Here is a 24,493-nt window from a genome sequence, read left to right as displayed (position 1 = left end):
TTGTTAGCCATAATCCCAGAAATAAACTTTCCTACTTCTTATCTCCACTATTCCACATTCCTTACACCATATTAATACGGTGGATTTGTTTAATTCTGACCAACAGGTAGCAATGTGGGAATTTGTGGGGATCCAGGCATCCCACCTCATGGCATTCGTTTGGGAGATGAATTTATCATTGGAAGTCTGATGCGATTCAGCTGTGAACCTGGCTACATGCTCCGAGGGTCATCAGAGAGGACGTGCCGTGTCAATGGCTCATGGAGTGGTACCCAGCCCGAATGTGAAGGTAACACATAGAATGTTTTTCTCATTGCCTGCTCTGTCCCATCTTCTCCATTCCCTTTCTCAAAATTGTCCCGTTAAATTTATTACCCAAGTGCAGAATTTTCATCAAGAAATAAGAAAGCAAGATGAATATCTGGCAAAATATTTGAGTGAAAGTACTCATATCTTTCCCTCTCTCTCAACCGACTTTTCTAGTTTTGGGGGGAAAATAAGTTTTCTAGACTCAAAATCCATACCGAGGTCTGAGATTATCAAATGTATATGCCTTATTTATCATTGTCTTTATCACCCTTTTCACTTGGACAGAATTGGAAGTTGTAATAAAAACACTAATTAACATTGATATTATGTTTACTCTATGCCAGGGATTGTACCAAATATTCTATATTATTATCTCATCTCATCCTTATAACAATACTGGGAGGTAGGTGCCATCATTAACCTCATTTTACACATGAAGAAACTAAGGCAAACAGCAATTAAGTGACTTATTTAGGTTCACTCAACTAAGTGTCTGAGGCTGGAGTTGAATTCAGATTCTCTAGACTCCAGGCCAGGCATTCTAGCCACTGTACCATCAGAATAGTACTTCTAACCTGACAAAAAATTGCCCCACATCAATTATATACCAAATCTCCCCTTACTTTTTTTTTAAATGATAATTACTTTTAAACTAAAATACAAAATAGGAAAATGAAAAAAAAAAAAAACCATTACCATGTATACAGCAGAACATTTCCATTTCAAGAAAAACTATTAAATATAAGAAACACCACACATTGTATTTAGAGCTGTCTATCTTTTCTTTGCTTCCTTGTAAGTTTTCCTTTGTTCTCTGTTATGCATTTTTAGATTTTATTTTTTCCCTTCCTCCTTCCCTCCACCCCTGAATTTAAGCATGAATATGTAGACACACATATAAATACACATCCATCCATACAAACATCTATACATCCATATACATAGATATCTGTAATCATACATATATCTGTAATCATACACATGTACATATGTACACATAGATATCTGTAATCATACACAGATCATACATATAAATGCATATAAGACCATATTATGCTTGTTTGTTCTCTATTTCTCTGAAGGTAGATAACATCTTCTTTCCTAAGTCCAAGTCTTTTTATATTTTTCTAAAACTACCAATTCATCATTTCTTACACCAGAACAATATTCCAGCCTTAAAGTGTCTAGTTATTTTAAATAGTCTAAAACAATTTTGATTCATATGGCTGACATAAGACACTTGAACTGATATTCTTGCTAAGCAACTTACCTCCTCCATTATTCTTCAACCCTTGTATCAAATTGCCCACAGAAGTCAGACAGGTTTGAGGAAGGACTCATATAATGTAGTTTTTCTCTTTTTCTCTTTTGATTAAATCTATTCTAGCTTTAATGTTGTTCAAAATCATGATTATTACCTTTTATTTTTATATTACCTAATTTATTTATGCTTATATTACCTAATACATTTTACTCTTTATAATTTTTTATGTTGTTGGTATCTCTTACTTACTATCCCTCTTGACTCTTCTACTTTATTCTACCTGCTACCTTGCTCTCCAGTTACTTAACCTATACCTCCTCTCCAAGCATGCCTCCCTTAATCTCTACTCCACCCTTTCCCCTTGTTCTCTTGTTTCTATTTGAATATAGCTTTTTATAGCCTTCCAAATGTATGTGTGTGTGTTTGCATTTTCCTGGATTATTGTATTAAGAATCTTTTTTTTTTAATAGAAGTTTTCAGATAGTCCAATTATTCTTGTTTTCTCTCCAGATCACTTCGTTTTTCTTATGAGATGTTTCACATCCTCTTCTATTTTTTTCATTCTTTATATTTTATTTTATTGTTTTTTGGTCTCTTATAACTTTGCTGGCTTCTCCTTGTCTAATTCTAATTTTTAAGAAGTCATTTATTTCTTTTTCAATTGGTTGATTTTCTTTTTATAATCTTTCTGGTTTTCTTGGATTGTTCTTATTTCAATTTTTTACCTTCAATCTTTCTCATTTGAATTTTAAAATCTTTTTTTGAGTTCTATGGATTCTTTTTGGGTAGTTGGCCTTTTGACATTACTCTTTGAGGGTAGCAAAGCTTTTTGTTGTTGTTTCGCTTCAATATCCTCCTCTGAAGATGAACTTCAAGTTTTTTCTATTCTTATAGTAACTTTTTATAGTTGGGTTCTTTCTCTTTTGCCTGCTCATTTAAAAAAAAAATTATAGCAATTTATTATTGTAATCATCTTTAGTCCTGGGGTGTGGGGAATGTTGCCTCTGTCCCAAGGCCTTTCTTCAGGTCTCCCCCTCAGACCTGGAACTGAAACTGAGAACTCTGTCCTGTTAGAGGTCACAAACAGCATATTTGCTCCACTGCTTCTGTACTCAGCAGGCATGTGTTGGTTCCTTCTGGCTCAGGGCTGCCTCTCAGCAGCACAATTGGCCTGGCATCCCTTATCAGCAGAGGTTCCCTCAATTTTTTCTAAGGGAGATGCCTGACTTCCCTCACTGAGAAATATAAATTCCTGTGGCTAAAACTACTTCTAAATCCAGCTAACCCTAAGGCAGTATGGTTTTAGTGGAGCTAGCCTAGAGGTGTTAACCCTTCCTAGGGGCCAAATTTCTGTCCTGGTATCTTTCTGGTTATTCCAGGAGGCCCATTGTTCTGCACCAACTTTTATTTATTTTTACTGGTCTACATTCACTCTGAAGAGCTATTTTATCTTGTTTGTGGGGAAAATCTGAAGAGTCTGGAATTTTATAATCTACTCTGGCATCTTCCCAAAATTCTCTCTACCTAGCTACTTCTTGATGATTAGTAACATTTTTTTTTCATATCTAAATAAAAGTTATCCTGAAAGAACACCCAATGGTAATAGAAGCACTGAACAAAAAAAAAAAAAAATACTATTCAAAAAATGACGATATTGAAACTAGCAAATATTACTACTCCAAATGTTTTAGGACTTTGTTTTTTCTTTGACAGGACCAAGTTTGTAGCAGATTGGTTTTTCAAAACAAAACAAAAAAATTATTGTTGGTTACTCTGTGTGTGTGTGTAAAGTATGTAAGTATAGGTGTGTATGTATTATATGTATTCATTTATGCACACATGCATATATATACACATCATATTTTAAATTAGCAATAGGAATTCTGGGGATTCTAGGAAATGGTATAAACTAAAAATGACTCAAAGAAATAAATTTATAACTTACAGTCCAAAACAAGCTTTTAAAAAAATATATCTTTACTATTTTAACTTTTCCCATTTACATATAAAAACAGTTTTTACCATTTGTCTTTAAATTCTTGAGCTCCAAATTCCTTCCCTCCCTCCCTATAAGGTGGCAAACGATTTTATATAGGTTATACATGTGTAGTCTTGAAAAACATATTTCCATATTAGCATGACAAGCTTTTAAGGGGCAATTTGGAGCCCCTCTAACCTATGATGTAAATTGAGCTTAGTAAAATGGACAAAGCTCTGGATTGAGAGGTTGAGGACATAATGTTTGAATCTAGACTTTGCTTCTTGCTGTGTGAACTTGGACAAGCCCTTCACTTTTCTAGGTCTTCCTTTTTACATATGTAAAATGAGGAAGTAGGATTAGGTGGTGTTTGAGATCCTTTCCTTATCTAAATGCAAGAGTATCATACATTGACAACCAATTTCAGAGACAAAAACCAATTTGATCCGGTCTGATATTTCTAATCAATTACGCAAACATTCATTCAACAGATATTTATTAAATATTAGAACTACATTTAATATATCAGTAGCACATAATAAGTATTTAATAAATGTCTTTTGATAGATTGTCCAGAGAGAGCTTCTAATCCATTTGGAAAGATAACAACACAAACAAAATAGAAAAAAAGACAATAGTTGATATATAATTATATAGCAACATAATCTTATCTATTTTCTTTCTAGAATATAAACATCCTGAGGGCAAGAAATATATTTTATTTATCTTTATGTTCTTCCAAGGACAAGTTGTTTTGTATGTAGTAGGTACTTTAGACAAATTTGTGGAATGTATCCACATATTACATACATGCCCTGATTTCACAATCTGTTCTATATGTATACAAATGGTCACCTCCATATAAACATATATCTACAGGATCTATATAGTGGCATTTAGACTAGAAGCATCATGGTGGAATTTGGCTTTCCTTCCCAGCCTTCCACTAACCGTTGTTCAGAATTGTTAGACATCCTCACTCCTAACTACATCAGTTTATGTTGATCTCTAAAGCAGTGATGAAGGAGAGGTTCATACCATTTGTCTATCTCTATCAGATTTTAATCTGTCTCTGGGCAGTTCTAAACTTCTCAAACTATACTATGCTCTCTCTGTGGGAAGTGAAATATTAAATTACTTTTGCTCTTTTGTCTTTCTAGTGCTATCTTGTGGAAACCCAGGAACACCAAGCAATGCCCGGGTGGTTTTTAATGATGGCTTGGTTTTCTCCAGCTCAATCATTTATGAGTGTCGGGAAGGCTATTATGCAACAGGCTTGCTCAGCAGACACTGCTCTGTCAATGGCACCTGGACTGGGAGCTCCCCAGAGTGCACAGGTGAGCTCTATATGAATACAATGTGTCTGTGGAGGGGGGAGGGTGTTGGCTAAGCAATGAGATCTGTACATATGTATGTCTCTATATCTGCATGTATTTACAATTATATGTATATATAAACATGTAAACTATATTGTATAAGGCTATAATTTTACCTATTAATATATTTTAATTTATTTAATATTATATATATATATATGTATATATATATATATATATATATATATATATGTACTTGTGACCAGTATAGATATAAACCTGGACACATGCACATGAATATATATGTGAACAAACATGTGTATGCAATCTCGATATGTGCTGAGCATCTGGATTGTATGTGTGTTTATATGTATGTGTGTATATATATGTACCAATTGTGTGTGTGTACATATATATGTATATACATCTAGATATGTGAATTTGTACTAAACTTTGTGCATATCTAGTATATGTGTACATCTGGACATGGCTATTTGCATATATGTCTAGAAGTTTGCCCTAGGACTACGTGCATGTATATTTGTTCACACATGTACATGTACATCTGCATGTGTGTCTGGACTACTATTTGGAGGTAGGTATGTATACATCTAGAATGTGTACATTTACTAGACTGTATGTATATAAATCTGGAAATGTACTAAATGTCTGGATGTGGTTGGATGTAAACAATAGAATACGTGTGTATGTGCATGGATGAATGTGTTTGGGCAGTTTCCTATGTGTACATGTGTACACATGAACTTTCACCACATCACATGCCTCTGGACATGAGTGTACACACATATCTGGACTGTGTAAGGTTATCTGTAAATGTGTATTGTTGGATATGTGCAGATCAAGTCCTGAGAAGGCGATATCAACTGTCTAGTTTTTGCTGGAAATTACCACTTTTTCATCCCTTCCTTCCAGTTATTAACTGTGGTGATCCTGGCATTCCAGCTAATGGAATCAGACTAGGTAGTGATTTCACATACAACAAGACAGTGACATACCAGTGTGTTCCAGGACATATGATGGAATTTGACAGAGCATCTGTGTTGAGATGCACAAAAGACCGAGTATGGAATGGTACCAAGCCAGTGTGCAAAGGTGAGAACTGAGGTCCTCAGGTATAGTGGGGTAGAGAAGTAGCAAGGTGAAGGGAAGGACAGGATATAAATTTGAGGCTTGTTGTCTATATATCTATGAAAAGAGGAAAGGCGGGAGAACAGAAGAATAAATATATGAGATTTCCTTCCTGGGTTTGAGTTGGTGGGTGGTTCATAATTTGGCAAATCCTTTGTCAAATGAAAATAAGTAAGAAATTAGAACAAAGTAGGCATTTGAAATCTCAGATTCTTGGCCATGGTTATTTATGCAGATCCCTTTTTTTGTTCCTCTGCTACCTTCTCTACAATGTGGAGCTGTGTAGAATTATTCTGCCTGTTTTTGGGATGCAGAATGGGAGAGCACTTAGAAGCTGCTAAAGGTCAATTTCTAGCCTTTTATGATAGCTTTTATTAGCTCTATGATATTGTAAAAGTCACTTAACTTCTCTGAACCTTGGCTTCTTTGTATGTGAAATGGGAATAAGAATGCCCTCCATGGCTATTTTATAGGTGACATGATAATGTAAAGTACTTTCTCACTTTATAAAGTGTATAAAGTCTTATATAGATGTTAGCTCTTAAGTAAAATCTAGACTGTAGAAAATTATGAATTGTTGAAATTTAGATCTCTATGGAAGCTTACCAATCATCTAGTCCAAATTCAAATCTTTATAGATAAGAAAACTATGGAACAGAAAAAGTAAGTGACTTGTCCATCAAGTGATGGAGCTGGCTAATCCAATCTTCTTTACCACTGGTACCTATCACGTGGTAGCCTATTATTTAAAGTAGGGAGTCACAAACTATGCCTAGTTAGGTTGTTGGAGCCATTCTTAGCTCTAGGGTTAGACAAATACAGATGGTGATATTTGTTTGGCTATTGGACCTTCACTGCCAACCCCTAAAGAGCTAGCCACCTCCCTGACATTGTCCTGAATTGTCAGAATCTGAGGGGAGAAACAACTAATAGGAACAGCCAATGAGAAGCATTATAGACAGAAAGTGTTTTAAGAATTCAGAACAAGTAAAGGTCACTGTGAGTCTTTCAGATCAAAGGTCAGCAGAAATGTGGAGCAAGAATACTTTACTTTGAATCTTAATCAAAAAGCCTCGGAGCTCTATCATCTTGTCAGTATGGTACAATAGAGAGAAACTTACCCTAGGAATCCAAAGACAAAGCTCAATTGGAAGTCAGCTCTCCCATTTACTAACCCTGTGACCCTGAGCAAATTAGTTCACTTTATGGACTATATTTGTAAAATAGTACCAATACTTACTCCATCTACTTCTCAGGGCAGTTGTACGGGTCAATTAAAGTAAAGTACTTTGTACCCAATGGTTCTGCAAATGTGAGCTTTTGTCATCATCTCTGTTAGCTTGCATCCCAACCCAATGGTAACCAAATAATTGTCATGCATCAATTTTCAAAATCTCCAGAAAAGTCACCTAAGAAGAATGCTATACTGCTGCTTCTCTGTTGGAAAGGATAAAATAGCAATGGCCTGAATCTCTGTGCACTTAATTCTATAGCTTAACTTTTTGAGAATAACTTGCCTGGTCTATGTGAGAGCATTTGTTGCCTGATTTTTATCTCTGAGTTTAAGTACTATGTGTATCATTATACTGGAAGATCTTTGAAGATGGGAACTATGTTCTCTATAATACCATGGATTCCCTAAAAGCAGAAGGTCATGAGTTCCCAGAGGCAGAGCTAGAGTTATTTATGTGGTTAATGGGCTCTGATGGAGCATGGTTCCCTTGGGAAATCATTAAGAATCAACACCTTTGGTTTCCTTTGCAGCCATCCTGTGCAAGGCACCCCCTCCTGTTCCTAATGGGAAAATTGTGGGATCTGATTTCATGTGGGGCTCAAGCGTGACATATGCCTGTTTGGAAGGCTATCAGCTTTCTCTACCTGCTGTGCTCACCTGTGAAGGCAATGGTTCCTGGAGTGGAGAGCTGCCCCAGTGTTTCCGTAAGTGGATGTCAGAGAGGAATTGTGCTCATGTACGAAGAATCCAGGTGACCTTCTTTGGGAAGTAATGGTCCTGCTGAATCCTGTGCTGGTCAGACCATATCTGGAGCATTGTGGTCTGTTCCAGGAACACTTTTAGAAGGATAATGATGGGCTGGAAAGTGTCCAAGGAAAGATGAGGATGGTGAAGGATCTTTGAGATATGAGCATTGATTAAAGAGCTGAAGATTTTTAGTCCTGACAAAACATAGGAGAGATATGATAGTTAACTCCAACTATTTGAACATCTAGAAAGAAATGGCACTTGTTTTGGTTATCCCGAGATTCGGACAAATTAATATATCATCTTTTAAAAATTGCATTTTATTTTCTTTTATGATGAATGAAAAGTCTAAAAGACACACTTTCTGGGCAATTGATGATCAGTTTTTAAATTATAGCTAGGAAATAATTAACAAAATGATCATTGACTTTCTCTGGTAAACAAAAGACAAACTTTGGGGCCATTGTGAGTTTAAATATCCTTGGAAGAGTGGTTATTTCCAATAGGCAGAAATCAACTCTGATTGATTAAAATCATTGAATTACCAATATAATGAGATGTAGGTTTATTCTAAAGAGGGAGGGGCATGATTTTGATTATGTCACTCTTACTCATTTCTACCCAGACCACACCCACCTGAGTGATCTAGACAAGTCACATATATCCCAGTATAGTGGGATCTCAATTGAGAAGAATGTTAATCCAATCTCAATATCCTATTCTTCAGAAGCCACTTTGACCTAGTAAAGAATGAAGAAATAAAAAGGGAAAAACCCATGAATTCACAATATTGGTTGATTATTAATATAGGTTTAAAATAATCATTTCTCTCACTTTTTAACAAGCATTTTTTCTCTTCATCTTCCTACATCAATCAGTGGTGGTGATGGAAAAATTTGTAAACATAAAAAGAACAAATCTCATATTGACCATGTTAAAACTATAGACATCATTCTGCATCATGAGTACATCACTTCTGTTAGGAAATGGGTAGAATGTTTCATTGTTAGTCATTTGGTATTATGGTAGATCATTAGATTGATCAGAATTCTAAAATCTTTCCAAGTTGCTTATCTTTATGATGTTATTGTATAAATTCTCTAGTTTTGTTCATTTCATTCTGCATTGGTTCACAAAAGTCTTTCCAGAGTTTTCTGAAAACCACCCCTTTTATTATTTCTTACAGTGCAATAATATTCCATTATATTCATATGACTCAATTTGTTCAGTCATTCTCCAATTGATGGGCACTAGTTTCCAGTATCTAATGGCAACTTGTAGGTGCAGTAAATAGATTGCTAGGCCTGAAGTCAGGAAAACCTGAGTTCAGATCTGATCTCAGAAACTTATTAGCTATGTGATCCTGATCAAGTCACTTAACCTCTTCCCTGTCAAATGGCAATAACAGCATCTGCCTTCCATGGGTTGTTGTGATGATGAAATCAGATAATGAGGTGAAGCACCTAGCTCAATGCTTAGCACATAGTAGGCACTTAATAAGTACTTATAATAATAAATGTTGAACCAATTCACAGCTTCAACACCAGTATGCTAATGATCTTATTTTCTTCTGTCCCCTCAAACATGTTGTCATTTTTCTTTTTTTATCTATGTTTATTATCTTTGATATTCTACTGGCTATGAGGCAGAGTTACCTTACTTTTCATTTCTCTTATTTGGGTGGATTAATTTGCAAAAGAACAAATTTAAGAATGATGTTGGAGAAAACTGCTTCACAAAGAGCTGTCCCAAAGTGGATTGTGCTGCTTCAGAAAGTGGATTCTTCCTCACTGGAAGTCTTCAATCAGAAGCTTAGTGAACACTCCTCTTCCTAGAAGGAATTTTTGCTGAGATATGGTTTAGGTCACCCTCCAACTCAGTATTTGTAAGCTTTTCTCTGCTGGAATGCATCATTTAATACTAGAATTACAGTTTCTTATATTTAAAAGGAAGCTCAAAGATTATTTAATTTAGGAAGTGACATGCTCTAGTCCATAATCCAAATCTGGTCTTCTGACTCTTTTTATATGATCTGGAAGGTAAGAATTTTTTGTTTTACCTTTTTAATAAAATACATTTTTGTTCAAAAAAGACAGAAACTACTCTTAGCTCACAACTGTAGAAAAATAGGTGGTATACCATAAATAACCCACAGGCTATAATTAACTGATCCCTGAAAGCTATTGGGCAAACAAAGATGTTTCTTCCTTCCCTGTCTCCTAATACTTTAATATGAAGAGATTCTTTAAAAATTTATTTTGATTATATGTGTACATTAATTTTGACATTTCCATAAGAGTCATTTTAGGAGGGAAAAATTAGAACAAAAGGGAAAAAAATAACATGAGAAAAATAACAATAACAAAGGTGAAAATAGTATGTGTAAATCTGTATTCAGTATCCATAGTTCTGGATGAGGATGGGGTTTTTTATCCAAAGTTTATTGAGTTACCTTGGATCACTGAATAGTTGAGAAGAAACAAGTCTATCATAGTTGATCTTCACACAATCTTATTGCTATGTACAATGTTTTCCTAGTTCTTCTTGCTTCACTCAGCATCAACTCATGTAAATCTTTCTAGTCTTCTCTGAAATTAGCCCATTCATTATTTTTTAAGATGAGGAAATTCTTAGTCAACATCTTAAAATGTTTGTGTGGAAAAAGAGAACTGGAAATAGTTTAACCTAATGTAGATAAGAATTTAGTCTGGAATCATAGAAGGAATTAGAAAAGAGACAAAGGATGTGCTTCTTTTCTAAGGGCTGTTCCATATTCATAAGTTGGATGTGTAAGGAAATTATATGGTAGTATTCACTTCAGGTCCTTAGCTGCAGGACCTGAAAATTTCCCTAGAATTTTTTAGCCTAAAGTTTTTATTATTATTCTAACAGATAAATTGGGTGGGCAAAACTTTGAATATTTCATTTTTGCCCTTTTTATTCTTTGCCTTTGTCACTTTTGCCTTGTGTAATGCTTTATCTGGAATTAAGCCCAAAACCTCTGCTGAACATGTTAGTAGTAAAAGAGGTGTTTAAAATAGCAGGCCCCACTCCCTAGTTCTTTTCTTAGCTCTAAAATAAACCATATCCCCAATGTCTTATAGTCATGAATTGTACAATTAGCATGAGATTACGTTTTTATTTTTGTTTTTTTCAATAATTTGAATACATGCATTTTGTCCTGCCTTAGCTTGGCAGTTGGTTACATCAGGATAATATTTCTGTGAAAAGTACTTTTGTTTTTATTGCTCTGCAGAGAGGAGGAAAAGAGTTACCTGATGAAATACTTCATTGTGACACAATAATAAAAACATTTAAAGCATAAAAAAGTATGCTTGCAGCACACTCACTATCCAATATAGTTGAAAGCCCAATTTAACGTGTGATCATTTTCTTTTATCTGGGAATGTGCCAAATGGATCAGGTCCAGGAATCCCTAGGTTGCTCATTAACTGTGGCATTTTACCAAGGAGCCTGAGAAGTATGTGTTACTACTGGTCTGCATGTTCCCAGGGAATTAGTTCTTAGTGATCGAACTCTTACTTTGTGTCTTGGGATTTATTCTCTTTCTTTGGCTTCTTATAAAATGCTAGAGCCAGAAAGGACCTTGGAACATATTAGACCTAAAAGAGATTGTAGAGATAGGCCTTTTATTCATGGGAAGAACCTATTCTATTTGTTGCTGCAGCCCAGAAGCTGCTATTGTCCTTTCTATGTGTATGGTGATCCTAATACAGCAAATTTCTTTCCTACTTAAGATAATATCCTATGATCTTGTTAGTTAAGTGCTGAGAAGAAAAGAAACATGTAAAACTAAGCTGTCTGTTGCTCTTCCATACCAGGTATTAATAGGGAATTAATCAAAAAGCAATTAGTAGAAATAATGAGCAGTATTAAAGGTGGCCAGACCAATCACACTGATGATAGTCTACAATAAAGCCATTAGAATAGCTATCAGGTTTCTGGAGAGTTATTGCTGTTTATTCATTCAGTCACGTTTGACCCTATGACTCTATGAGCTATAACAATTTAATACTGTCCTTGAGACTTTCTTGACAAAGATATTGAAATAATTCACCATTTCCTTCCCCAGTAGTTTAAAGCAAACAAAATTAAGTATCAGCATCACACAGCTAATAAGTGTCTAAACTTAAGTGTTTCTGACCTGAGATCTAATGCTCTAACTACTAAGATGTCTAGTTTCTGGAGAGTAACTATAATATTCTTGTCTCTTTGGTTCTTTAGCTGTGTTCTGTGGAGATCCTGGGGTCCCACCCTATGGGAGGAGAGAGGATCGGGGATTCTCTTACAGATCATCTGTTTCATATTCTTGCCCACCCCCACTAGTGCTTGTGGGCTCATCAAGAAGATTCTGTCAATCAGATGGGACATGGAGTGGAACCCAGCCCAGCTGCATAGGTAAGAAGATATTCTAAAACCAGACAATCAGACTTCTCTGGCAAATGGCAAGTAGGAATTGTAGACAAAGTTGTCTCACAGATACAGTATGAAGCCTTAAGCAAGGTTTCATTTGACCACTTCTGGGCCTGAATATTTAGAGAAATGTTTGATTTCTATGAAGAGAGAATGAAATAGGCATGGTTAGGGCAACGTTGGAAATATAGACTCAATAGGAAGAAAAGTCAAAAAGCTGAGGAAGTTAATAATTGTATATATTTCTTTGAATTTTTTTTCCAAGTAGGAAGAGGAAATCTTCCAAATTCTTCATGTGGATTGTTTTTATATTTTTATAACCTAGATCCAACTCTTACCATGTGTGCAGACCCTGGAGTACCCCAGTTTGGAATGCAGAACAATTCCCAAGGCTACCAGGTAATTGTAAAAAATCAGTACTAAATTGATCAACTCCTTCCTCATAATCCATCTGCCACTACTAAGGGTAAATTACCAAATAAAGACATTGTTTAGGGATAACAATAGCTTAGGGAAAGGAATCTGATGGAATTTTAGAAACTGAGAATGATTAGTTTTCATCTTCCCATTTGAAATTGCTGGAGAAGAGTAGAGAAAGCAGATTTTAGACCAATTAGAAGTGACATTGGTAATAAGGCCAAGAAATTGAATGGATGGTGATGAGAGGAAAGGTGAAGAATAGTGTTGGGGAAGCCAGTTGGAGGCTTAAAGATTCAGTGATAGATGAAAGTCTGATAATGAAGGACAGATGGAGGGTAATAATGGAGATTATAGTGAGGATTATAATGGGGAAATAGTGGGACAGTTGATCTTGAAAACGTAGAATGATGATGCAAAAGATGGAAGATGGTAATGATGATGATGATTGGATAGAGGGAAGGTTGATGACGGGGCACAGTTAGCAAGTTGATGATGAAAGAACAGATGGAATATGATGATGGAAGATATATAAAAGTGATAATAACAGAGACAAATGGAGGGTAATAGGTGGTACATAGAGAGGGTTAATGATGAAAGTATAGTATAGATGGAGAGGGATAATAGAACAGATGAGGATGAAGATGATGAGCAGATATTGAAGAGTAGTGTAGGGTTTAAATAGAAGGGAGTTGAAGGGAGTTGTGAATATGAGAGGGGAAGACCTTCTGGATGTTGCTATCAGTTACTTGGTTCTTATTCCAGGTTGGAAGTCTAGTGCTTTACCGTTGTCAAAAAGGTTACTTGTTGCAAGGCTCTACCACTAGAACCTGCCTCCCCAACCTTACTTGGAGTGGAACTCCACCAGACTGTGTCCGTAAGTAATCTTAAACTAAATCACAAGAAATTTTGATCACACACCAAGGAGAAATTACTTATGGCCTGGTGAAATAATAGCTATCAGGAGTTCAGATTTTTAAAGAGAGGATTTAGGAAAATATGGAAAGGAGCCATAACTACTCTTTTTCTTCTTAAAAGTGTTCATAAGGATCTTGGATGACCTTAAAAATACCCATATTAGCACCATTTTGCCTTATAATGAATAAAGACCATTTGTAACCAAGGAAGATGTCCAAGGGAAGAGATGGGATTACCTTCCTGGAGAGATTTAACAAAGAATAATTTTCAGCTTTCTGGGAAGGGAGAAAACCTTGGAAAAAGGAAATGGATGAAGTAATCTTCAAGGACTTTATCAGATACAGGTGCTTACATTCTCTTTCCTCTTTTCCAGCACATCACTGTAAGCAGCCAGAGACACCTACCCATGCCAATGTGGGTGCCCTGGATTTGCCTTCAATGGGCTACACCCTGATCTACTCCTGCCAGTCAGGTTTCTCCCTCAAAGGTGGCTCTGAGCATCGTACCTGCAAGGCTGATGGCAGCTGGACAGGGAAGCCACCTATCTGCCTGGGTGAGCCTGCATATGCCCAATGGTCTTACTCTTTCTAGAAGGAAGTATGAATGTGAGGAGGAACTTTGTGAAAATGAGTATATATAAGGAGGATAAAGGAAACATTCATTCCCAGAATTTTTCTACCCTTCAGGAGGGTATATAAATGTAAAATATAAATATAAATATAAATATATATTATATAAACATAAAATATATAGAATATACAAATACATTAATATAAAAATAAGACATATGGATAAGAATTTAAGAAATATACTAGATGATGCATTATTTGAGCCTCTTTATAACTGTATCTATCCATCCACAGTCTTTTTAGCTTTCAGTCATGTCAGCAGCAGACAGAGCAAGGAACAGGAAAGCAAATTAAATCTTTATTCCTTAAGCCAGCATAAGAACTACCTTAGAGATTTCAGAGTACAGATTTTGGGTTAAGGTAGGGTTTGGAGTAGGGGATATCTGAAATTTGTTTTCCAAAAGACACTGGAAATTCTCTGAGGGTTTTCCCATTCAACAATCCAGATTATGGTAGCTTCAAATTCATCAGGCCTGAAGATTCAGAAAGGTAACATAAGGGTATTTTTACCAACTCTGCCTTAAGAGACCAAAGGAATTCTGCAGGAAGCTGTAGACATATTGGAGAATGTTAGGTAGTTTTGCAAATGGTTATAACTGAACTACATTCAGAGTAATTCCTAGGTTGCTTTGCTTTGTGAAGGAGTCCTGGACTGGGGAAAAGTGTTTTCAAACCCATCTCTTTACATCCAGGAAGTATTCCAAACTGAACAGAACTTTTCTCAGATATCCCCTATCCTTATAAAACTTTTATTAAACCCTACCATCTTATGATATGATGCTCTCTCTTCTCCTCTTCTCTGTCAAATTCTTTTAAAAAGCTATCTGTACTCAATCATCTATCTCCACTTCCTCTGCTCTCACTCTTCAATCCTTTGCAGCCTTGCTTCCAAACTTATTCCTTAACTGATTTTTCTCTTCAAAATTACTAATCATTTCTCATTAAATTTGATAATCTTTTCTCAGTTCTTATTCTTTTCTACCCATCTTCTGTATTTAAACAGTGTTATCCATTCTCTCCTTCCTGACACCTTTCTCCTGTTGTCTTCCTACCTGACTCCACCTCACCCCTTTCTCAGTTTTCCTTGTAAGTTTATTATATCTTGTCTCTCTAATTTAGGGAGTGTTTACCTTCACTAGGTTGATATCCTCATCAACTCTGATAGGCTTAACTGTTATTTTTATGCAGATAAAATTTGTAAATTAACAAATGCATATATCTAATCATAATATAGCCCCTGAGCTTCAGTATTGCAACAGATTGTAAAGAAGTTGTGTCACCATTTTGAAATTTTGATTTTGAAATGATTTTGAAATGGGGATAATTTTTGTCTTGCCTTCCTTGCATAGACTTGAATAAAGAAGGATACCTTCATCTTATGGCTGCAAAGAAACATTTTTAAGATGAATAAAACTTTATTACTTTAAAAGTAAAGTCGAGATAATATATCCTAAGAAACTGCATAGATTGGAAATATTAAATAAGCTAACAAAGGATTTGAAGAGAAATTCTTGGATAATGTAGCTTTAATGTATTAATTAGGGACTGAGGGTGTTTGTGGAATATTCCTATATATAATGATAACAATGTTCTTTAACTGGAGAAAATACAGAATGACTAAAACCCAATAATGATGCTTTTCTGATTTTCTTGTTTAGCGGAGGTTCGGCCCAGTGGAAGGCCCATTAGTACACCCCGAGAGCCACCCATTACCAAAGCCTCAGGTATGTATAATCTATAACTATAGCTATATCCAATCCAAAAATGTTATTGCTTACTAGTTGCGAATAACTGGACTAGATGGTAGAAGCTTTATATAGAATTTTTTGCATGAAAAATTAATTTTTCACTTAATTACATTAATTAATCCAAATTGCTGACCAGCTAGATAAGGGAGAAGTGGAGTTTCCAGGATTTTGACAATCCGAATTCTATTCCCATGGTGTCTCCCAGATTGTAGATGAAATTGGAGTGGGTCACTCATTTGTTTCAGAGCTCAAAATCTTGATCTTAATTCTTCTTTAAGAAATCTCATCCTAACAAGCTATTCTCCCACCCTTTTTGAGTCCAATTGACACCAATCGACATATCTTCCTCCATATTATTCTTAGCCAGTAGAAAATAACATTATAGTTGGACATTTGTTCTTGAGCACATCAAAAGTATTTGTGGACATTTGAGTGTCCATTTAATATATTGTTTTATGTTTATGTTTTTCCAGAATCAGTCTTGGAATCTCTTAATCTAAAACTGACATATAGACCAAGCTAAAGAAGGTATTATTGTATAAGACTAGTAAGCTTACTAGAGCTTCTATTTTAACATTCAATTCTACAATATTACTCAATCTGTAGTATAATTAGTCCTATGTTAGACACTGACTGGAAAATGAAATAGGACACAGTCTGTGTCCTCAAAAAACTTACAACCTGATGTGAAGCATCATTTTCCCAAAAATAACACAAGATACTTTCAGAAATGTAATATAAAACAAAAAGTGATAAGGGTAAAGTAGATGCCCTCTTGTGAGAAATTTGAAATGAGAAACATCACTTGCAGGTATAGTTTTCATAGAAAGTTTCACAGAAGAGCTGATATCCTCATCAGCTCTTGAAGGAGAAGAAGGATTCAGGAGAGTTAAAAGTGCCTGGGAATGAGTACCATGTACAAAGACAGAGAAACTAGAAAGGATAGAATAAGAATGAGGAATGGAGTGGTTCCATTCACGTGGAGCATAAAATACATGGAAGAGGGTCCATTGAAATCCTAAGAAAGCTGTGTTGGAGCCAGATTTTAGAAATGTCTGGAGTTTATTCTGTAGGCAAAGGGGAGTCACTGAAGGTTATAAGCAGAGGAGAAACATGATTTAATGATACATAAAGAAGATTTTACAGGCAGTAGGCAATAATTGCTATAGGAAATAAAAGGAGAAGGGAGAAAACTGATCATGGATGTCTACCAAGTTACATATTATAGACAGTAATTACAATATGGAATCACAAATCACAGTGGAAATAATAGTGATAATTACAACCACAGTGCAAGAAAGAAATCAGCAGTATAACCCATGGCATCAAGTGTTTATAGGTACATTCATAGAATATAGGTAACAAGTAAGGAGAACTAGAGATACCAATGTTGATTTAGACATCACTGAAAATATATGGGATGAATACTGATGACAGGAATATAATCTGAAAAACTATGCTTCATTCAAAAGACATAAATTAGATAAAAGTCAAACAAAACTTTATATTGAGAAAACTATATATATTTACTTATGCAGGTATGTATGCAGCAAAAAGTGTTGAAGAGGTGAAGAGAAATAGAAGCAGTTGGGTGGAGATAGAAACAAAATCATCACTAGAATATCTTGACAGATAAAGGTAGTTGGTGAGTTTAAGAAGAGGAGAGAAGTAAGGACAGTCATGGTGGTATAAAGCAGTGATAGAGACTTCCAGAGCAGAGTAACTGATAATTTCTTAACTTGCATTAATGATAATTCATTCTTTAAAAAGTATAGGATGCAAGAAGCAGGAATGAGTTGCTGGAGTAGAAGTAATGGGATCCTTAGAACCACTCCATTTTAGAATTCATGATAGAAAAGGAGAGGAAGGTTAGGTATAAACTGGCATGTAGTGTAGATTTTAGGAGAATAGATTTCAAAGGGTTCATAAAGTGGTATGCCATGAACTGGTGTGAGTGCTAGATTAAACAGTGAATGAAATAAATATGAATGGGGCCAGATGAGTTCAAGCTTATATATTGAACTGACATTATTTCTTATAGCATCCCATTTATACCCCACTAAAAACATATTTTTCTCTCTTATATATTACACAAATACCAGAAAACCAAAGAAAGTATAACTAAGGCCATGACATTTCCTTGTTCTATTAGTCAAGGTCTATCCTGTTATTTATTTTCATTTTTTAAAGCATATTGTCTCAAAAATGCACTCTGGTCATGTCAACTGTCAGTAAATATTCCAAAGGAGTTCAAATATAAGTTAACAGTTGGGAAACTGGCCTTGGTAAGTCTCCTAAAGTTCTCCAAGCAATCTCTCCTTGCTTTGGCCTTCCAAAGGACTTATAGCTGGCTCCCTACAGGTCAGGTGGGATCACATGCATTAAAACTCAATAGTTGACCAGGAAATACAGGAAGCTCTCAAGAATAACCTTAAGAAAACATAATAAAATCTTTACAATCCAAAACATTTCATTGAGGAAGAAAAAGGGGTATTATCTGAAAAGACCGAAGTAAATTTCTAGAGAAACCATTAGTTGATTTAAATTTAAAAAACAAACATATAACAGAAGATGGAAGCTAGGCAGATAATGGTGGGTGAATACAAATCCTTTAAGAGTAACAGACAAATTAAAATGAACAATATTTTTTTTTTTTGATCTGAGTGACAAAAATGAAAAAAGCTGTTTTTTCCCTAAAACTTAGAGGAAAGAAGAAGGATAAGTGACAAAGTCAAAGCATAGTTGTTTAATTTTAATTTTTATTCTTTCTGCCATGATGCTTGAATTGGAAAATGGAAAGTGGAACAAATAAGGTTAATGAGGAGTTTCCAATTTAAGTAAGGAAAGATTATAAGAGCACATAAAGAGAATAAAGCTTGAGTAACTCTAGTCCTTAAGTCCAAATGGAGTATATATTTGAGTGCTAAAAAAATCTAACAGATCTGATTTCTTAGTTCCCTATCATTGGAGCCTTTGAAAGATTATGGAGAACACGGGGGAAAGAGAATAGGACTGAAGAAAAGCAAAAAATTATCCTGATTTTCAGAAAATTAATTCAATGAATTTGATTTTAATTCCTGGAAAAGTTTTAGGATGTAACAACAAAACATTAAATGGTTGTCTAGTGAACATCTAGAAAAAGGAATAATTATTTCCAGGACCAAATTTGTTTATTCAAGAATAGGTCCTAATAGACCATTTTAATTTCTTTTTATGTCATGATTGTTAAACTTGTAGATGAAGGCAACATCATAGATATTATTTACCTTGTTTTTATCAAAGCATTTGAAAAAAATTGCTCATTCCAGATTCAGAAGAGTTTAAAAATTCATTGTCAACTTGGCAGGAGGCCTCCACTGGAATTTCTCAAGAAATGCATTGTTCAAATTTTTTTAAATCAGTAATTTAAAGGGATAAGTTACATCCTTTCAAATTTGTAAATGACAAAGCTGGAAGAGAAGATAAATACACAGAATGATAGGATCCAAAAAGATCTTGAAGTACTAGAACATTGAGCTGAATCTAATAAGATAAAATTCAGCTGGACTAATTGTTATGTTTTACATTTAAGTTGAAAAGTCAGGTTGGAAAAGTCATGGTTGGACAACAGTTAATGTAAAAAAGTTCTTTAGGGAGAGGAGGACATACTGGATATTCAATACTAACCAGTAATAGGATACAGTAGCCTAAACAAGGAGATGAATCTATTCTTAAACTACAATTGGGCATAGAATCCAAGAACTACTGTGTTTTGTTTTAATATTCAATTTCAGAAACCATATTTTAGGGAAAACATTAATAAGCTATGATGAAGGTAACTAAGATGGTGTAAGATCATGAATTCTTACCTTATGAGGACTGATTGTAAGAACAATAGATATTTAAGCTGGAAAAGAGATTAAGGGTGGGTAACGATGGTAATGTCTTTCTCTATTTAAAGGACTGGAACATGAAAAAAATGAACTTGTTCTAGTTGTAGCAAAAAAAAAAAAAAAAAAAGAACTCAAGTAAAGGGTTAAAGTTATAGAAAGACAAATTTAAACCTGATATCAGGAAAAACTTCCTAAAAATCAAGAGTTTCCCCAAAATGGAATGGACTTTCTTGGAATTTCAGGACCTGGATCACCACTTCTCTTGAATGTTATGGAAGAAATTCTTTAGGGTTGATGCACATGGCCCATGGGATCAATATGAATTTTAGTAGAAAACAAAGACTTTATAGATGAAGAAAAAAATCAAATTGGGAAATAATCTTTCTTTCCCCATCAACAAATATTGAAGATCATGGGGCTAGATACTGGAAGAACTGGATTTTAATTTTAAAAAAATAGTCTCTATCCCAAATGAACTTGAAATTTAAGAGAAGTGAAAGATGCCTCCTATTTGTCCAGATCCAAAAACACTGAATTTAGTTCTGTGTTCAAATCCTAGATGTACCATTTTTATTCCCTTATTAGTTTGAGCAAGTCACTCATTAGGCTGGTTTCCTCTTATGAAAAATGAGGGACTAGGATTAATATATCTCTAAGATGCTTTCAGCTTTAAATTCTATGTTCCCGTGATCCTCTTGCTTAATTCTATTTCCTTTTACTTCATCCATATATTACTAGAAATCTATCCTATTTTGGACAACCTTTGAGAAGTTGGCAATTCTAAGTGCTTTTTAAATCACTCAGCTTTGACAATAAATGCACAAAGTGCTGTATAGATATGAATAATGTTTTTGTTACAAGATCCCTGCCACAGCATTTTCCCATGAAGGCTACTTCATTACGATGGACATAATTTACCTGAAACATAAAACCAGCAACAGCCACAGAAGCATCTCTTTCTTTTTCAAAGAGCATTCACATCAATTATGTTAAAATGACAGTATTAATGTCATTTTTTTGTCTCTTCCCACTGAGCTCTAAGTGCTTCAAAGGAATGGAGGAACTCTTCCTGTTGTTCCCATAATATTACCAAACTGGGAGCCTAGTTGTTTTCCCCATAATTAAGTCCCAAATCCGAGTTTGCTATTTATATGGAGGATGCAAAGCATGAGTTTCATCTGATCTCTGCACAGTACAAACTCCTCTTCTCCTCTCTTTTCTAACACCTTTAGTTCCTGGAGATGTATTTGCCAAGAATTCCCTGTGGAAAGGGTCCTATGAATACAAGGGGAAAAGACATCCAGCCATACTGAGAGTGATGGGTTTCCAGTCAGCCACAGGCAAGGTCAACGCCACTCTCATAGACCAAGATAGGGTTGAACTACATATGTCAGGTAAGGAAGAAGCAGCCTTAATGGGAAATAATGGTGGGGAATGACTGTATAATTAATTCAGAGTCAGCCATCTGAAGGTATTTGCATTGGTCTCAGTAGTGATTCAAATAGTGTTAGATTAGGCTGAAATACAGGTATTCTAATCAGGAAGTTTGTTTTTTCTGAACGTGAGGAACTGCTTTTTTTTTTTTTTAATATGTTTTTGTCAGTGGAGAAAGGGGGCATGTATATGTGTATCAGCATGCAAACATACCAGTAATTCTTAGTGTGTGTGTGTGTGTGTGTGTGTGTGTGTGTGTGTGTGTGATATAACTCTGTTTTAATAAGTGCATTATGTCAGCAAGACTTTTTGTATGTGCATTTGTGTGTTTTTGTGCATTTGTGTGTTGCTTTGTGTTTTAGACATAACATGTTTATTTGGATACCACTATTCAGGACTCCCCAGCAGCTGAACCAAAAAAAAAAAAAAAGATAATTATACCATATACACACCAATCTGCATGTGGATTTTTTGGCCTCATTGTATTCTTCCAAATCTTCCATTGTAGTTTTCCTGGCCACAAGCAGTTACCTAATCAAGAGAGATCAATTTCCTACTCAGATAACTTAATGTCACCCTTACTCATGAGATTTCATTTAACTCGTCCATATTGCTCTCCTTTCCCTGGTTCCATAATCTTGTTTTGGAAATCAGTTCTTTGAAAGAACTGGGATCATGAATAGATCAAACCATTTCTTTAGTTTTTATGACTAAAAGCAACACATGATACATGCTCATTCTTATTCTATTTTTTTAATTTTTAAAGCTTTTTATTTTCAAAACATATGCATGGATAATTTGTCAATATTGACCATTGCATAGCCTTGTATTTCAGATTTTCTAAATCATCCCCTCCTCTAGTTGGCAAGCAATCCAATATATGTTATACATGTTAAAATATATGTTAAATCCAATGTGCGTAAACATATTTATACAATTCTCTTGCCACAAAAGAAAAATCAGATCAAAAAGGAAAATAATTTGATTTCCTTCACAGGCTAATAGTACACTATTTCAAAGTCCGATTCTTTTTGTACAGCAAAATAACTGTTTGGACATGTATACTTATATTGTATTTAATTTATGTTTTAACATATTTAACATGTATTGGTCAACCTGCCATCTGGGGGAGAAGATGGGGGGGAAGAAGGGGAAAAATTGGAATAAGAGGTTTGGCAATTGTCGATGCTGTAAAATTACCCATGCATATAACTTGTAAATAAAAAACTATAATTAAAAAAAGGAAAATAAATGAGTAAGAAAACAAAATGTAGGCATCATTCTTCTTCTAGACCTGTACAGAAAGGGTCTTTCCAAAGGCCAGAGTAGTAGGTAAGAAAGGTTAATGGAGAGAGCAAGAACCTTGGTAGAATTGACTGCTTTTAAACATAGATTTCAGAAATACATATATAACCTAATATATGTAATATATATGTACATATATATGACCCATTTGAAAGACAAACTTTTCACATAATAGATCTTACAAATATAAATGATTTGTAAGGCCCATTTGAAAGACAAATCTTTTACATAGTAAACCGTACAAATATAAATGATTTGTGTCTTCTCTTTATTTGTACTCATTATCTCTTTCCAATAGCTGTGATATTGATATTGAATTCTGTATCTACATATAGATTATAGAAGAATTGAATTCCCCATAATATACCTGAATATTCACATAAATGATCATATTTACCTATTCTCATATACATCTATTTCTGTCACCCTATGAATAGTTTCAAATATGCACGCACACATACATTAACACTTGCCATTTTAACCACTACATAATTATATACATCCATACTGCTAAACTTGCAAACCTACAATAATGTATGGACACATCTACATTTGCATGGATAATCACATGCACAGTCACAGTTATATAATGGATTGACTGGCACCTATTTGTGCAGTCTGCATGCTACGCCAGCATAATGTTGGAATATAAATACAAAGAATGAAACAATCTCTTCTCACAAGAAGTGCGTGCTTGAATGGGATAGTCACTAAGTATTTATCTTAGTATATTTAAAATAAAAAGAAGAAATACACAAATTCAAGGGAGGTACCAACAGGTGGAGGAGAAACCAGCAAAGATTTCATTCAGAAGGTGGTACTGGAGCCACCTTAAGAAAGGGAGGAATTATGTGAGGAAAGCATACATTTCAGGCTTGAAGACAAAAGGAAACAGACAAGAGATGGAATACTGGGCCTGCACAGAAGAGAAGTCCAATTTGTCTGGATTGTGTACAATCACAGCATGTATCTATACTTGCAAACAAATGCTGATATCTAGGTCACAGTCATTATTCATACAGACTCAATCATACATACACCTGCATTGGCTCATAAAGAAACACCTTTGACACTATCATACATGCAAGACTGTACTTCGCACATATACACAGATTTTGAAATATTTCAACTCATCCTTCTTTTCCAGGTATTTACAAGAAAGAAGATTTCCATCTCCTCCTCCAGGTTTACCACATCATGAGCCCTAAGGATGTGTCTGTGAGCCAATTCAAGGATGATAATTGGGCCTTAGATGGTCATGTAAGTCCAGTAATATCTCTCCTACTTTCCTATCATAAAGCTTACTTTCTTCTTTCCCCTACTTATACTTTCTCTACTAATGTTTGGGATTCCTTGGACTTTCTCCTGGGAGAAAGAGGAAGAGAACCTTTAAGATGTAGCATAATAGAGCTGGTGGCCTCTGGACTAGGATACAGGAAGATCTGGCTTTAAATCTCACAGACCTGGGGTCTATGTAACTCTAAGCAAATCACTTCTCTCTGAGTCTCCATTTCCTCATCTGTAAAATGAGAGTTGGGCTCAAGTACCCCGATGGTCCCTTCCATCTGAATCATTGCAAACTGCACTGACTCCCAATCTGTAGAAGCCAAAGGACTTCTTTCCAGCATGAATCTTACTTCTAGGAAGAATTCTCAGTATTCATCCCCCTACCTAACTCTGGGAAAGATTAGTAAATCTTTCTGGACTCCAAAAAAAAAATATAGTTTCACAATCTGTAC

The 24,493-nt window shown here is 35.0% G+C and overlaps 1 protein-coding gene across 1 annotated transcript in view; it reads left to right on the top strand.

The window, feature by feature from the left end:
• CSMD2 (CUB and Sushi multiple domains 2) overlaps nt 1-24,493 on the top strand; it is a 1,001,023-nt gene that overhangs the window by 954,555 nt on the left and 21,975 nt on the right. The window contains exons 57-67 of the mRNA XM_051987630.1: nt 107-289; nt 4,712-4,888; nt 5,801-5,980; nt 7,781-7,954; nt 12,243-12,416; nt 12,757-12,830; nt 13,614-13,725; nt 14,140-14,319; nt 16,054-16,119; nt 21,248-21,409; nt 23,902-24,014. Of these exons, the coding sequence (XP_051843590.1) occupies nt 107-289; nt 4,712-4,888; nt 5,801-5,980; nt 7,781-7,954; nt 12,243-12,416; nt 12,757-12,830; nt 13,614-13,725; nt 14,140-14,319; nt 16,054-16,119; nt 21,248-21,409; nt 23,902-24,014 (1,595 nt within the window). The remainder of the gene's footprint in view (nt 1-106; nt 290-4,711; nt 4,889-5,800; nt 5,981-7,780; nt 7,955-12,242; nt 12,417-12,756; nt 12,831-13,613; nt 13,726-14,139; nt 14,320-16,053; nt 16,120-21,247; nt 21,410-23,901; nt 24,015-24,493) is intronic.

The sequence above is a fragment of the Antechinus flavipes genome, chromosome 3 (assembly GCF_016432865.1).
Source record: "Antechinus flavipes isolate AdamAnt ecotype Samford, QLD, Australia chromosome 3, AdamAnt_v2, whole genome shotgun sequence".
NCBI classification, from domain to species: Eukaryota; Metazoa; Chordata; class Mammalia; order Dasyuromorphia; family Dasyuridae; genus Antechinus; species Antechinus flavipes.
Note: the sequence above shows the minus strand (reverse complement) of the source record. Positions and strands in the feature narration are given on the sequence as shown.